This window comes from Canis lupus, chromosome X (assembly GCF_048164855.1).
Source record: "Canis lupus baileyi chromosome X, mCanLup2.hap1, whole genome shotgun sequence".
NCBI classification, from domain to species: Eukaryota; Metazoa; Chordata; class Mammalia; order Carnivora; family Canidae; genus Canis; species Canis lupus.
The window spans coordinates 113,462,719-113,479,539 of NC_132876.1; the positions used below are offsets into that span (position 1 = coordinate 113,462,719).

The window sequence follows — 16,821 nt, forward strand, 5'->3', positions numbered from 1 at the left end:
GCACTGTCTGCCCCAGGGCCTTTGCACTGGTAGTTTCCTCTGCCCGGCAAACTGTCACAGACATCTGTCTGCCTGGTTCCTTTGCTCATCTCTGGGCTTTGCTTCAAATGGCATCCTCCTAATGAGCCCTACCTGGACCACCTTGTTTACTACTACAACCTCTCTCCACCCAGCACTGCCAGTCTCCCTTACTCTGCCCTACTTTGTCTTTTTCCACAGCACTTAACACCTTAAAACCTGATACATGATTTACTTACTTACTACTTTTTAAAAAAATATTTTTATTGATTTATTCATGAGAGATACACACACACACGCACACACACAGAGAGAGAGAGAGAGAGAGAGGCAGAGACACAGGCAGAGGGAGAAGCAGGCTCCATGCAGGGACCCCAACGTGGGACTCAATCCTGGGTCTCTAGGATCACGTCCTGGGCTGAAGGTAGGCGCTAAACTGCTGACCCACCCAGGGATCCTCTTTTTTATTACTTTTAATGTCTGTCTCCGCTTTTTAAAGAGTAAGTCCTGGGGGCATCTCTCTGCACCCAGAGCTTTTTCCATGGGAATCTCTTCACCGGGGATGCCACTCCATCACCTCTCGCATGTATTCCCCTGATGGTAAGAGGATCTCCTTGGAGGTTGGGATCTGATGTGAACAGTCAACACTTATTGGGATGGAACATTAAGGTATCACCTCTCCTAGAAATGCTTGCCTATTAAACCTCAGGCTCAGTGGTGGAGCAATTAGACTTGGTTCTTATGAGAGGAGATGGGTAAGTGGGGGATAGAGGTAGACATGAGAAGTTTTGCTGTTCCTTTTTGTTAGGACCTATCCTGATACATATGAAATCTTTACAGAGCCTGTTGGCACGCTATCAATTTTACCCTCTTTTTTTTTTTTTTTTTTTTTTTAGTGGAGGGATTTGGGGCCCAAGATGGAGTTGGCAAACTATGACCACCACCTGCTTTTGTAAGTAAAATGTATCGGAGCACAGCCACGTCCATTCCTTATATATTGTGCGCAGCGGCCTAGCGGAGTAGTTGCAACAGAGACCGTATGCCTGCAAAGTCTCAAATATTTACTATCTGGCCTTCACAGAAAAAAACTGCCAACTCATGCTCTAGGAGAGTCTTGCCAGCTGTGGAAATGACCTAGTAGATTGGAATTAAATTCGACAGCCCAACTCCACAGACGCTCACTGAATCATACTGTGTACATGGTGCCAGAGTTGGAAGTGAAGAAAATAGGCAAAGGAGGTGGCTTTATGGAAACTTTCCAGCCATGATTCCCACTTTGATTCAAATTATCTTTCCCAGAAATTTATCATGAGGAATTTCAAAATACAGGAAAGGTAAAAGAATTGTACGGCGAGCACCCATACACCTGCCATCTAGATTGGGCAATTAGATTTTGCTCTACTTGCTTTGTTGTATGTGTTTATCCATCTCTCTATCCATCCATCAATCCTCCTTTATTGGTCTTACTGCTTCTACTGCTACTACTACTCTGATCATTGTTGTTATTTCTGGTGCATTCAAAGGAAATTGCAGACACCAGTACACCTCATCCAGGAACACTTCAGCATCCTAACGTTAATTACCTAGAGGGGTTAAGTCAAATTAGCCTTTTATTTTAACTCCAATTCTGTGGTCTTGAAAGCAGTCTCCATTTACCCAGAAGACACGACCACATAAAAGCCAGAAACTGAGTAAGGTTAGCAGGGTAACTGAGGTAAGTATCAGGGGCATCACTCACCTTTCTCTACTTCCTTGGTTCAGAGATGAATCAGCCTTTCAGGGCCAAGACCATTTTGCTTGTGTTGAATTCTAGGAAATTTCTGTGGCTCAAAAGAGAGGGTCATAAGCTGTTTTTTTTCTGGAATGCTGCCAAAAACCCATGGGAAAGATAGGAACACAGTCCTGAGTTTCATGCAATCAATGGTTGATCACATGTAGCTTCTGGGTCAGAAGCCTGGGTGCTAGAACAGACCTGGTCTGTGCAGATTGCTCTCACGAGGGTGGAAGTGGGAGTCACTTATCCTCATCTCTGTTGGATGTATGTGGATGTCCTCAACCACCAGCACATTAATGACCTTTGTAAACTAATGCTTACAAAACACTCAGTGTCTGATTTGGAGCCGATGGATTTCCTAGGTTTGGTGAGTCTGAATCCCTAACTTGGAATATTCCAAAGGCATTTGTCATTTAATGAATGGCCGCTACAATGCTCTGGGAGGCAGATTACCAATACCTGACCAATCTGTGAGAAAGAATTTTTGAGCTGCGTGCTACGAGGAGAACATGGAAATGATGAAATATAGAAGATATCTGTGTATTTACATAAAATGTACCTTGGAGAAGAAAAATCAATAAGTCAAACAGAAGAGAAAAATAAATTGAGGAAAAAGTTCAAATAAAGTATGTCGACAATGTGGGTGCCTTTAAATATTATAGTGGTTTTACTTAGAATCATTTAGGGAAGGCTTTCTTTGCTGTCATGTTGGCACAGAGCTTTTTTTATGCTTCCCAGGAGCCTGAGGGCCATTGGTGATCTAAGTACACACTAATATGTCCAGCTGCCTGTTGGACACCTCCATCTGGATGGCCAATGACTAGGGTGAAAAGTGTGCCAAGTTCCACATACAGGGTCACACTTCTCATCTCCAAAGTGGGCCCCTCTAGCGGAACGTTCCATGCCCCGTATTCCATTTGAAAACACTTGTCCCTCTCTGACCTTGGTTTGTCCTCAGTTTAGGTCTCCTAGCTTTTCAGCCCTGTTCTTTTCCTGCACGGGGTCTGCAAAGAGAGTTCCGTGCCTTGCCCTACCAACGCAAGCCTCGGACTTAGTTTGCACCCATGACCGGCCTCTCAAAGACAAGAGGAAAGAGAAGCTTGGGCTCCTGTTTCGGTTTCGGAGGTGGAGGGTGTTCTGAGTCCCAGAGGAAACTCTGAAAAGGTGATAAACTGAAAGCGTCCCCAAGAGTGTTGCAACTCTACTATGGAAGTGGGTAACAGCGGACAGTGAGGCCCTTCTCTCCTGCTTCCTTTTAGTGCAAAGCTCTCCTTGTAAATGCTCCTTGTAACAGAGGAGCCTTTCAGGACACCTGAACCCCCAGGGTCACTGCGATGGCCTGGAGCATGCCACTTTTGCTCTCTCAAGTTTAATAATCCTTTAGCTTGCCGGGTGGCTGGTCACCTTGGTAACAACATCTAAATGGACACAGCCACGTTCTAAAAGAGTAAATCTTCATAAGAGTGTTTTTTTTATTTAGTCCAGAGAGCTCTAAAAACCCACCTCCTCTCCTCTTGCATGAAAGTATATTTTCCATTTGTCTAGTATCACGAGACAAATGACCCAGAAGCAGAGTGGCCTAAAGCAACCGCTTTTTCTTTGCTCATAGTTCTGTGGGCCTGGAAGTTGGGAAAGATGCAGTTGGGTGTTCATGTCTTATTCGCCTGGCATGGGCGTCTCCCAGAAAGGTGGTTTCAGAGCCATTGCTCCTCTCACATGGCAGCTGCTCCCAGGAGGCAGCAAGCAGAAGCCATCAGGCCATCTCAGAGCCACGTCCAGAACTGGCACAGTGTCACTTGCACTGTATGGTATTGGTCAGAGCAACCACCAGCCCTGCCTAGACTCAGGAGGAAGAGAAGGAAAAGCCACTTGGGATGGAGGGAGTATCAAAGTCGCATTGCAGAAGACATGTCTAACGGGACATACTGTTGGAAGTATCATGATCAGAGGAAAGCAGAATCTTCCAAAAGATGGCAAACAATGGGTCTGATCGACAACGTGTGGTTGTGATTGTTGCAGGCTGGCCTGGGTCCAGGGCCCCGGCGGGGGTGGGGGTGGTCCCAGGCCGCGTGCAGGATAGAAATCAAACACTGAGCCCAGAGGAAGTGAGAACAGAGTTTATTGGAGACGTAGAGAGAGTGCACGTACATACCCAGTGGCTCAGAAACTCGGAAGGAAGGAGAGTGAGTGTCGTCTTTGCTTGGGGGTCTGGGGTTTTATTGAAGATGATGGTCTGGTGTACAAGTCCTCTCAGGCTTCCAGGAACTGGTCAAACAAGGACGAGGGATCTGGTGTTCTCATCAAGGTTCTGGAGTCAGTGGTCTTGGAAACCATTCCTGACAACCTGCCAGGTCACCCCTCAGATGTTATCGATTGTGCTGGAAGACTCCAGAGAAATTGTTAACTCCTTGACCTTTACAAGGAGGATGTACATTAAGGCACGTGTAAGGCCTGGGTGCGGGTCCTAGCCAGACCAGAAGCAGGAAAAGGAGCAAAAAGGCAGAGTTCCCCCCCCCTCCACAGGCCCCTTCTGTTTTCCTGTCTCATAATAATTGCCATGTCAAACATCTCACCCAGACTTGAGAGGAAGGAAGGTTTCCCAGCGGGAGTGACATGGAAAGCGAGCTGAGAGATGAATGCGGATAAGCCAGATCAAGGAGAGAGAAAGTTGCAGACAGAGGCACAGCAAGCCAACAAGCTGGGCAATGCACATTTGGGAGCCTAAAAGAAGTCAGCTAGGTGGAAAGAGGGAGTGCAGTGCTTCTGTGTGTGTGTGTGTGTGTGTGTGTGTGTCCTTGAGCAAGTGTCAGCATGTTGAAAGTGAGGCCGGATTAAAGACATCGAAGGACTCTCTTGAGGGCCCTGAAGGTTTTAGGCAGTTATTCCATTTTCCTGGGAATTGGACAGTGGATTGGCCAGAGGCAAGCCTGAAGGCTGGAAGAGTGGAGTGGCTCTCAGATGCGATGACACGTGGCAATCATATTTAAGAGATATTGGGAGTGGAATCCACAGGATTGTAAGGTGGAAGAGTGATGGGATAGCTTGAGTTTCAGGCCCAGGCAATTGGCTAAATTTTGACATTTTTGGTAGCAAATGCAGCAGCATTTACTAAAGACTGCAAAGAGCCAGACGGAGAGCCCATATTTCTTTTTTTTTTTTTCCAGGAAAGGCAAATTTATTGTCACAGAAAAGGAGATTAGTGCTTCTTCTTCTTTTTATATATATATATATATATAATTGGGAGGCGGCTTCAGATGCTAAGTGACAATACTTCATTATGTCATGGGACTTAATATTCATGTGCATTATCTCAATTAGCCTTGAATCAGGTAGAGAGGAAGGATTTGAATCCCGCTCACACATAAAGAATCCGGGGCAAAGTCCCCCGTTCCCTTACTACCCTGTGCTTTTAGAGCAGGGGTCTGCAAACTAGGCCTGCAGGCAAGTCTGGCCCACTATCTAGTTTTTATAGTCCTTGAGCTGAGAACAGTTTTTACATTTTTAAGTGATTGAAAAAAAAAGCAAGAGAATAATATTTCATGACAAGTGAAAATTATATGAAATTCAAATTTCAGTATTGTAGAGGCAAGGGCAGGTCACCTCAAGATGGGCCACTTTTTTAAAAGAGATTTTATTTATTTATTTGGGAGAGAGAGAAGCAGGCTCGACCCCAGGACCCTGAAATCATGACCTGAACCCAAGGCAGACGCTTAGAGTATTGAGCCACCTAGACGCCCCCCACTCCGCAGGCCAGTTTGGCCTGAAGATTATTTTGAGTTAAAAGAGATCAAAACCCAGGAGGTTCAGGAAAAGTTCTTTACCTCCCCGTCAACTGCCTCTATTTACATTGGAAAGAAGGAGAGCCTGGACTGAAAAGAGAGCTACAACAGACATTCCTCTTTACTTAAGAAAGTTAAGTGCATCCCAAGGCCACCTTTGTCTTCTAAGCTCGTCCTCTCACCTTGCAACTGCTCTCGCTTCCCTTTGTTTCCCCGCACCCCTGCCCCTCACCTGAGCTCAGGAGGCCAGATAAGCCTCCTGGTGCTTCTGCGCCTTTGGAATTTCAGGCTGTGTGGATTCCCCGCCCTTACAAAATTTCATTTCCACTCGGTCATCTGTCTCCAGTCAATGTGGTTCTTCATTCAGCTAAAGGAGGGGCAGAGGAAATCCTTCCTCCCCAACAGTAACCCTAATTAAGGTTTTATTGAAACAGCCACACCCGTTTATTTGCATGCCATCCCCGGGTCCTTGCTCCGGAGGCGAGATGCAGCAGTCCTCCCCGAGCTCGGAGGTGGCCTGCGAAGTGGAAAGCCTTTACCTTTTGGCCTTTTACAAAGTTTTCTGGTCCCTGTTTTAGAAGTGCCACTTTCTTTCCTTTGTGGGTCACACAGTGAGCTTTCTGTGAGACACCGGCAGCTGTGCCTGTAACCCTGGTGAGGAATCTCAGCCGCTCACAGGCTCCTGCCACTCCCCAGTGTCCTGGGAGGGCGATCACACGCCTGCCCGCCGCGCTCCACGACCACCGAGCTGCTCACCAACTCTGTCCCCACTAGGCTGTGTGTGTATGTCTGTCTGTGTGTCTCTCTCTTTTTTTATTAAAGATTTTATTTCTCCATTCATGGGAGACGTAAAGAGAGAGGCAGAAACGTAGGCCCGGGAAGAAGCAGGCTCCCTGCGAGGACTCTGATGCGGGACTCGATCCTAGGACTCCGGGATCACACCCTGAGCCAAAGGCAGGTGCTCAACTACTGAGCCACCCCGGTGTCCTGACTGTGTCTCTTTTTTAGGCAGGTGCAAAAGAGTCTTGGCCCTCCTACCGCCCCCCCCCCCACCTCCCTCTCCCTACTCCTTTGCTTTAAGTACCGAACAGCAGCCTTCTTTTTGCAACACGCTGGAGGGGTGCAGAGGGCACGCCGAGCTCGGCCCGTTCTCCCCACAACCCTAGCAGGCTGGTCTAGCATCCCCATCCCCGTTGACGGCGGAAGAACGGGAGGCACAGAGAGGCTGAGCCACCGGCCTCAGGTCGCGCAGCGAACAAGTGACGGAGGCACCGCGGGAACCCACAGCGCCCGGATCGCGCACCTGCCGGGCCCAGCGAGCACCCCCGACCCCGACCCCGACGCCGGGGGTCGCGCCTCTCCCCGGGGGCGGGAGGGGCCCGGAGCAGGCAGGGGCGGGGCAGCGGGCGCCGGGCGGCCAGGAAATAAGGGAGCGGCACCCCCAGACCCCCCCCCCCCCGCCCCGCGGACTCCCGCCTCCTGCCCGCTGCGGCCGCGGGCGGCGAAACGCTGAGTCACGGTGAGGCGGCGGGCCCGGCGCCCTCCCCGCCCCGCGCCCCGCGCCGCCCCCGCCCCCGCCGCCGGGCCCCCGGGAGCACCGCGCGCGACCCGCCTTCCCAGCCCGCCGCCGACTCCCGGGGAGGCTCCGAGGAGGGGACGGGAGATGCTTAAATAGGGCTCTGACATTTGGCCAAGGGGGAGGCGGCTTTCCGGTCCGAAAGCCCTGCGCTCGGGTGAGCACCTCGCCGGGTGTTGGCGCGCGTGGAATTCGCGGGCGGGAGCGTGGAAGGACCCAGAAGGAGCGCAGGTAGGGGTGAAGCCCTTCCTAGTCGCTTGGAGGCAGGTGGTGACGGTTCTGTCCCGCTCTGAGGAGTAAACGCTTTCCTGAGCCCCACTGACCGGCACCCTAGAAGTCTTTCTTGATCGCCTGGCGCGGGGGTTGGGGGGCACGTATTCAGTGGCGGGGGGTGGCGGCCGGGCGTTGCCGAGTACAGCGCTCGGAGGAGCAGCAGCTGACGCTCGGAGCGCTGACGACACCCCTTGGAGGCAGGCAGTCTTAATACCCCTGTTTGACACATGGGAAAAACGGAAGATCAGAGAGGCTTAGCGAGGGGCCTGAGGCCGCACAGCTGGCACCTGTGAAGCCGGGGTGCACCCCAGGCTCTCAGGCTCTGGAGTCTGCGCTTCTCGCTAAAGCATCCCTCTTGGTGTGAGTAGGACTCGAAAGGAATGGATTGCCTTTCGCTTGAAGAAGAGTCTTAGCGATTTCGTGGCACTGTCTGCAAGCATTCGAAGTGGGAAACAGATTGATTATGTTGGCTCTGTGATACTCCATTCGGTAGAACTCAGGGCCCCCCAAAAGAGAAAAGTCTTTTGGAATAAAGGCGGAGTATAGACTGGGCCTCAAATACAGGATGCGTTGTCAAGGGCATGTCCTCGGTGACTTTCCTGCTCTTGAAGACTTCCTGACAAAGCTCAGGGCATTCTTGCTGCGAAAGTTGGCCCTGAACTTTAGGGGCACACGGATCTTTGAATTTGGTGACCCTCGAAATTACTTTCAGTGCCAAGATCTTTGACATGGTTTTTTAAAAAGATTTATTTATTTATTTACTAATGAGAGACACACACAGAGGCAGAGACACAGGCAGAGGGAGAAGCAGACTCCCTGCGGGGGGCCCAATGCGGGACTCGACCGCAGGACCCCAGGATCACACCCTGAGCTGAAGGCACACACTCAACCCCTGAGCCACCCAGGCTCCCCATTCCACGTGTTCTAGGGAGATTCACAGACCTCACGGATTTTCTTTGTGTTCCCTTAGTCAACACCCCGTAAATCACTCGCAGCCTCGTGGTAGCACCTCCCTCGTGGGGGCAATGCAAGGTTGGGGAGCTTGAGAAATTTCAATGAGATAAAGCAGATAAACGGGCGCCTGCCTGGCCCAGTCAGTGGAACATGCGACTCTTGACCTTGAGGTCAGGAGCTCGAGCCCCACCTTGGGCGTGGAGCCTACTTAAAAAAAAAAAAAAGAAAGAAAGAAAGCAGATAAAATGCTCCTTAGAGGATAGTAAGTGCCCAGGAGAGACGCTGTTGCCAAACCATGTAAAAGATGGCTGTGGGATTGCGTGAGATTGCAGACAATTAGTGGCACTAATACATTAGTGCTCATGCGTGCTCACCAACGTTATTGTTCTCGATTTCCTAACCCGGGTCTCGCACAGACTAAGCAGTCAATAGATGGCAGCTGTTAATATTTTGGGCAGGCCTGAGTTTAATATCCTTTATTTGGAAGCCCTTGGATGTGCCCTCCTGATTTTTCCTTCTTGTTGTCCTCCACTGGCCTTCTACCGTCTGCAGCTTGGCAGCGGAGCACTTTCCAGACGTGGACATGGCACCCTCCAAGAAGGTTACCCTGTCCGTGCTGAGCCGGGAGCAGGCCGAGGGGGTTGGAGCCAGGGTCCGCAGGAGCATCGGCAGACCCGAGGTATGCAGGTTGGGGGGCTGCTTCGTGCTCTCCTGCAGAAGGTACTGGCGGGCCACCGAGGGTTAACTTGGGGAGAGGGGGCCCGGGACCATCAGGAGCTGCCTCATGGGGGTCCCATCGGGGCCCACTCTCAACTTAGCAGTTAGGGTCCCCACTGGACTGGCCTCAGGCCGGAGGGGGTTTCTCTAACATGGGTATGGGGTCCTGCCTGCACACAAGATGCAGCTGAAGTGCCTCTGCCCCCCTCTGCATTCCCTTGTCCCGTGCTGGGTCCCTCTACCAGCCTCAGCATGCACGTCGCCAAACACGCCCACCTCACAGCCCTGAGTTTGCTCACCTGCAGTTCAACGCACGCCCCGGGCAGTAACTTTAGGTCCCACGTCCAGATTCCCGGGGGAGGGCATCTGGTTGGCTCGGTTTGGGTCACGTCTCCACCGCACCTCCCTCCCTTGGCCAATCAGCCTTGCCAGGGATTTGGGTTCATGGAAAAACCACTGACCCCCAACTCTGTGGACGTCCTGTGGTGACGGGGGCACGTGAGGGCTTCTCTCATAGGAGGTGGTTTTAGGTTAGGTGGGTAGACTTCTTTCAGCACGACAGAGCAGTTTTATTTGAAAATGACAGACGACGTGGGACTTGCAGAAAAGAGAATCTTATTCGCACAGAAAGGTAGCCAAGGGTGGGGTTAGCCCAGGGAATGCGGCGTCCATCACCAGACCAGATTCCAAAAAGATTTTTTTTTATTGAAGCATAACTGACATGCGACATTGTGTTAGTTCCAGGTGGACAGCATACTGATTTGCTATTTGTATATATTGCAGAACAGTCACCATGATAAGTCTAGCTAACATTGGTCACCATACATAGTTATAACATTTTTCCTTTTTAAAAATATTTTATTTATTTATTTTTTCATGAGAGACACAGAGAGAGAGAAGCAGAGACACAGGCAGAGGGAGAAGCAGGCTCCCTGCAAGGAGCCCGACGTGGGACTCGATCCCTGGTCTCCAGGATCAGGCCCTGGGCCGAAGGCAGTCACAAAACCGCTGAGCCACCCGGGGACCCCCAGTTATAATATTTTTTCTCGTGATGAGAACTCTTGAGATTTACTGTTTTAGCAACTTTCAAATATGCAATACAATGACCTTAGTTATGGTCACCATGCTGTACATGACATCCCGAGGACTTCCTTGTCTTATAATTTATTTATCTCATCACTGGAAGTTTGTACCTTTGGACTGACCACCTTGACCTATTTCACCCCCCCCCCACCCCTCACCTCTGGCAGCAACCACTGAGCTGTGTTCCCTGTGTCTGTGAGCTGGGTTCATTTATTTATTTTTTGATTCCACATGTAAGTGAGACCATATGGTATTTGTCTTTCTCTCTCTGACTTACTTCGCTTAGCAGAATGCCCTCAAGGTCTACCCATGTTGCTGCACGTGATAAGATTTCACTTTTTTATGGCTGAATAACATCTCATTGTGTGTGTACGTGCCTGCACACGTGTGTCTACGCACACACACCTATCATATTTTCTTTATCCATTCAGTGGGCACTTAGGTTGTTTCTGTGTCTTGGCTGTTGTGAATAATGCTGCAGTGAACAGGGGGGCGCACATCTCTTTCCACGTTAGTGTTTTCATTTTCTTTGTGTCAACACCCAGAAGTGGGATCGATCGCTGGATCACGTGGTAGTCCTATTTTTAATTTTTCGAGGAACCTCCTACTGTTTTCCATAGCGGCTGCACCAATTTACATTCCTACCAACAGTGTACAAGGGTTCCCTTTTCTCTACACCCTTCCCTATACTTGTTATTTTTTGTCTTTTTGATCCTAGCCATTCTGGCAGGTGTGAGGTGATCTCTTACTGTGGTTTGGATTTGCATTTCCCTGATAATGAGTGGTGTTGAGCATCTTCCCTCGAGCCCTGCCCCCCAAATATTTTTGAATAAAGGAAGGAGTATATTAGGGAAATGGATTCTTTATTCTTTTTTTTTTTTTAAATGAGGTCAGTTTGTTTCTCTTCTTAAAATCGGCTCGTTTATTCTCGTACTCTTTCTGCCATTAGCTTTCTTTTCACCTGTGAATATCTTTTGGGGTGTGTCGGACATTGTTTTCCAAAGGGATACATGCAAACAGGATTATTCTAAAGGGCTAAATCCGCAGTGGATGTTGGGGAGATGCAGATGGATGTGGAATCATATTCTACTAGGCCACATCAACAGAACAATTATAAAGAATTTGGACACCCATTAGTAAACCCATCATTGTTATTGTGTGTCGAAGGTAACTAATACTTTAATTACTCCATCTGTCAGGACACATCTGCTCAGGGTTTCTTAATTTTTTTGTGTGTGTGTGAACCCCATTGGTGGTCTGATGAAACATACACGTTTCCTCTCAGAATAATGTTTTTATCTTTTTTAAAAATTTTTATTTATTTATGATAGTCACACAGAGAGAGAGAGAGAGAGAGAGAGGCAGAGACACAGACAGAGGGAGAAGCAGGCTCCATGCAGGGAGCCCGACGTGGGAATCGATCCAGGGTCTCCCGGATCGGGCCCTGGGCCAAAGGCAGGCGCCAAACCGCTGCGCCACCCAGGGATCCCTGTTTTTTATCTTTTTAAAAAATGTTGTGTTTATTTATTTGACAGAGAGCGCGCACAAACAGGAAGGGGAGCAGCAGAGGGAGAGGGAGGTGCAGACTCCCCACTGAGCAGGGAGCCTGATGTGTGGGGCTCCATCCCAGGACCCTGAGATCATGACCTGAGCCGAAGGCAGATGCTTCCCCCACTGAGCCACCCAGGCGCTCCAGGATAATATTTTTTAAATGGCATGAAATAAAATACATAGGATTACAAAAGAAAACATTGAAATACGGCTAGCACAATATTACAAAAGGAATTTGTAATCTAGTAATTTTGCATTAAATAACAAGATTTGGTGGCAGGTCACATAACTACCTGATTTCAAAGCTGCGAGGAGCATGAACAATACAGTTCAGTATACCAGGGTGTCTGGGTGGCACAGTCTGTTAAGCGTCTGGCTCTTGGTTTCAGCTCAGGTTGTGATCTCAGGGTCCCGAGATCGGGTCCCGCGTTGGACTCTGTGCTAGGCGTGGAGCCTGCTTGAGATCCTCTCTCTCCCTCTGCCTCTGCCCGTCCCCCCAAATAACTACATAAGTCTTTAAAAAGTAGTTCAGTATGCCTGCAACAGCTGTCATGTGAGATGAAAACAGCTTTGATTTCTAGTGGTGACAGAGTCACAGGTCCTGGTCATTTACTGTGGTTCTTTGCATTCATGATTAAAGTATTAAATTTCAGTCTGGAGATGACTGGTCATGGTGGTGACTCGTGCCCACCAGTGTAAACTGAACCACATACTTGAAAATAGTTAAAGTGGTAAATTTTGTTATGTACATTTTACCACAAAAAAAAAAAATTCCGGAAGAAAAAATTTTTCCGTTAGAGGTTAGTGAAAATAAAGATGTAATGTTTTTCCCAGCCAAGTTTATAGCCGCCCTGGCTTCAATCCATGGTACCCAGGTAAGAGTCCCTGGCTGAAAACCTATGCTTTAAAGACCCCCATATTCTGCTAATTCTGAGGGTCTCCCATGTATGCCACTACCCTCAGGAAAAATATGCGCATTGGAATCATTCCTAATGCCATCATCCGGGTTTAATCACGATTAAGGCAGAGGGTGTTTCCTTTTGTCTCCATATAGTTGTATATTTTACATCATGGGGATCATACAAAATAGACAACATTGTGTCCTTATTTTTTTTTTCATTTAACATGGTAACATAAGCACTTCCCATGGTATTATTAATTCATGCACAGTTAAAAAAATTTTTTTTGAGAGAGAGCCCACATGCAAGGAGGGGGGAAGGGGTAGAGGGAGAGAGAATCTTTTTTTAAATTTTTTAAAAATCTTTTTAAAAATTTATCCATTTATCCATTCATCTTTCGATGGGTACCGAGGTTCCTTGCACGGTTTGGCTATTGTGGACATTGCTGCTATAAACATTGGGGTGCAGGTGTTCTGGTGTTTCACTGCATCTGTATCTTTGGGGTAAATCCCCAGCAGTGCAATTGCTGGGTCATAGGGCAGGTCTATTTTTAACTCTTTGAGGAACCTCCACACAGTTTTCAGAGTGGCTGCATCAGTTTACATTCCCGCCAACAGTGCAGGCGGGTTCCCCTTTCTCCACATCCTCTCCAACATTTGTTGTTTCCTGTCTTGTTAATTTTCCCCATTCTCACTGGTGTGAGGTGGGATCTCATGGTGTTTTTGATTTGTATTTCCCTGATGGTCAGTGATGCGGAGCAAGTTCTCATGTGCTTGTTGGCCATGTCTATGTCTTCCTCTGTGAGATTTCTGTTCATGTCTTTTGCCCATTTCATGATTGGATTGTTTGTTTCTTTGCTGTTGAGTTTAATAAGTTCTTTATAGATCTTGGAAACTAGCCCTTTATGTGATATGTTATTTGCAAATAGGTTCTCCCATTCTGTAGGTTGTCTTTTAGTTTTGTTGACTGTTTCTTTTGCTGTGCAGAAGCTTTTTATCTTGATTAAGTCCAATAATTCATTTTTGCCTTTGTTTCCCTTGCCTTCATGGATGTATCTTACAAGAAGTTCCTGTGGCCAAGTTCAGAAAGGGTGTTGCCTGTGTTCTCCTCTAGGATTTTGATGGATTCTTGTCTCACATTTAGATCTCTTTGTGTCTGGTGTAAGAGAGTGGTCTAGTTTCATTCTTCTGCACGTGGCTGTCCAATTTTCCCAGCACCATTTGTTGAAGAGACTGTCCTTTTCCCAGTGGATAGTCTTTCCTGCTTTGTCGAATATTAGTTGACCATAGAATTGAGGGCCCATTCCTGGGTTCTCTATTCTGTTCCATTGATCTGTGTGTCTGTTTTTGTGCCAGTCCCACGCTGTCTTGATGACCACAGCTTTGTAGTACAACCTGACATCTGGCATTTTGATGCCCCCAGCTATGGTTTTCTTTTTTTAATATTCCCCTGGCTACTTGGGGTCTTTTCTGATTCCACACAAATCTTAAAATGATTTGTTCCAAATCTCTGAAGAAAGTCCATGGTATTTTGATAGGGATTGCATTAAATGTGTAAATTGCCCTGGGTAGCATTGACATTTTCACAATATTAATTCTTCCAATCCATGAACATGGAATATTTTTCCATCTCTTTGTGTCTTCCTCAATTTCTTTCAGAAGTGTTCTGTAGTTTTTAGGGTATAGATCCTTTACCTCTTTGGTTAGGTTTATTCCTAAGTATCTTAGGCTTTTGGGTGCAATTGTAAATGGGATTGACTCCTTAATTTCTCTTTCTTCAGTCTCATTGTTAGTGTATAGAAATGCCACTGATTTCTGGGCATTAGTTTTGTATCCTGCCATACTGCCAATTTGCTGTATGATTACTAGCAATCTTGGGGTGGAGTCTTTTGGGTTTTCTATGTAGAGTATCATGTCATCTGTGAAGAGGGAGAGTTTGACTTCTTCTTTGCCAATTTGAGTGCCTTTTATTTCTTTTTGTTGCCTGATTGCTGAGGCTAGGACTTCTAGTACTATGTTGAATAGCAGTGGTGAGAGTGGACATCCCTGTCTTGTTCCTGATCTTAGGGGAAAGGCTCCCAGTGCTTCCCCATTGAGAATGATATTTGCTGTGAGCGTTTTGTAGATGGCTTTTAAGATGCTGAGGAATGTTCCCTCTATCCCTACACTCTGAAGAGTTTTGATCAGGAATGGATTCTGTATTTTGTCAAATGCTTTCTCTGCATCTATTGAGAGGATCATATGGTTCTTGTTTTTTCTCTTGTTGATACGATCTATTACATTGATGGCTTTATGAGTATTGAACCAGCCTTGCATCTTGGGGATAAATACCACTTGGTCATGGTGAATAATCTTCTTTTTTTTTTTTTAATTTTTTTTTTATTTATTTATGATAGTCACAGAGAGAGAGAGAGAGAGAGGCAGAGACATAGGCAGAGGGAGAAGTAGGCTCCATGCACCGGGAGCCCGATGTGGGATTCGATCCCGGGTCTCCAGGATCGCGCCCTGGGCCAAAGGCAGGCGCCAAACCGCTGCGCCACCCAGGGATCCCGTGAATAATCTTCTTAATGTATTATTGGATCCTATTGGCTAGTATCTTGTTGAGAATTTTTGCATCTGTGTTCATCAGGGATATTGGTCTATAATTCTCCTTTTTGGTGGGGTCTTTGTCTGGTTTTGGAATTAAGGTGATGCTGGCCTTATAGCACGAGTTTGGAAGTACTCCATCTCTTTCTATCTTTCCAAACAGCTTTAGTAGAATAGGTATTGTTTCTTCTATAAACGTTTGATAGAATTTCCCTGGGAAGCCATCTGACCCTGGACTTTTGTGTCTTGGGAGGTTTTTGATGACTGCTTCCATTTCCTCTCTGGTTATCGGTCTGTTCAGGTTTTCCATTTCTTCCTGTTCCAGTTTTGGTAGTTTGTGGTTTTCCAGAAATGCATCCGTTTCTTCTAGATTGCCTAATTTATTGGCCTATAGCTGCTCATAATAAGTTTTTAATATTGTTTGTATTTCCTTGGTATTGGTGGTGATTGGAGAGAGAGAATCTTAAGCAGACTCCGTGCCTAGTGCAGAGCCCAGCGTGGGCCTCGATCTCATGACCCTGAGATCACGACCTGAGCCCAAATCAGGAGTTGGACGCTTAACCGAGTCACCCAGGCACCCCCTTCATGAACATCATTTAAATAACAATGACGTGTTCCAGTTATTGTCTTACTCATGGACCTACTTTTGACCATTTACATTGTCACCATATTTTTTAGTACCGTGCACCCTACCGGCTTGTCAGAAAGTTCGACCCCCTAACCTTCCAATCAGCAGAGAAGGAAAGCACCCATCCGGTTTCAGGGCAGTTACCTTTCCAACTTCTTGCAGCAAGGCTTTGTCTCTGAAGAAACACCTCAGACACTTTGGAACCCAGAGCTGTGTTAGTGTAGAATTGACAACAGTGTTTGGTATTAGTGGCCCTAAGTGACATGTTCCCTATTGCTGTGAATGAGGTAGTAGAGGAATTTACAAAGCTTTCACTGAGCCTTTGGGTGATGAACATAAAGAAGAGATGGAGGGGGGCTGGCTTGTACCGTTCATTATAATTCTGCGTGGGCCGAGGCAGCCAAACTGGAATTCGAGTGACTGCATAGCATGGTTTGAGCGGCTTGTTCGTCTGTGCTCCCAACAGGAGGGAAGCCCACTACTCCTTTGTACTTGACTCTGTGCTCCACTGCCCTTCCCGCTGGACACCCCTTGGTGGAAAGTGATTTTCCTGGGACCCCCTCTTATACGTATTTGTTTTGTCAGGAAGAATTTTGAACACAGAAAAGTAGAGAGAAGAGTATGATGAACCTCCACGTACCCAACATCCACAGTGATCAACTCCCAGACATCCTGGTTTCCTCTATATCCCCCCATGTGTTCCTGTACTCAGGGTATTTTAAAAGCAAATTGTTTTATTTTACTTTTAAATATTTCAGTTTGTGTCTCTAAAAGATAGGAACTTTAAAAGATAAAAAAAGACCTATATTTATAAAGCTTTAAATACCATTACACACTTAAAAATTTATTAAGAGTCCCCTACTATCATCAAATAACCTTGACTAACCTCGGTCCTGATTGACGCAGCCTCTAGGTGGTGCCCTCCATTAGCAGGGTCCCTGGAAGTTGAGTCATGGTAGAGGGGCGTAGAGTCATAGGGCAAAT

The 16,821-nt window shown here is 47.3% G+C and overlaps 1 protein-coding gene across 8 annotated transcripts in view; it reads left to right on the forward strand.

Moving 5' to 3' along the window:
* The window catches only part of PIR (pirin), a 158,448-nt gene that overhangs the window by 46,501 nt on the left and 95,126 nt on the right, over positions 1 to 16,821 (forward strand). For 6 of the 8 annotated variants that reach the window (XM_072816640.1, XM_072816638.1, XM_072816635.1 and 3 more), the window contains exons 4-5: positions 915 to 970; positions 8,927 to 9,053. In XM_072816640.1, the coding sequence (XP_072672741.1) occupies positions 915 to 970; positions 8,927 to 9,053 (183 nt within the window). Of the gene's footprint in view, positions 1 to 914; positions 971 to 7,135; positions 7,379 to 8,926; positions 9,054 to 16,821 lie in introns of those variants that run through there. The other 2 variants (XM_072816641.1, XM_072816642.1) reach the window with 2 other exon arrangements.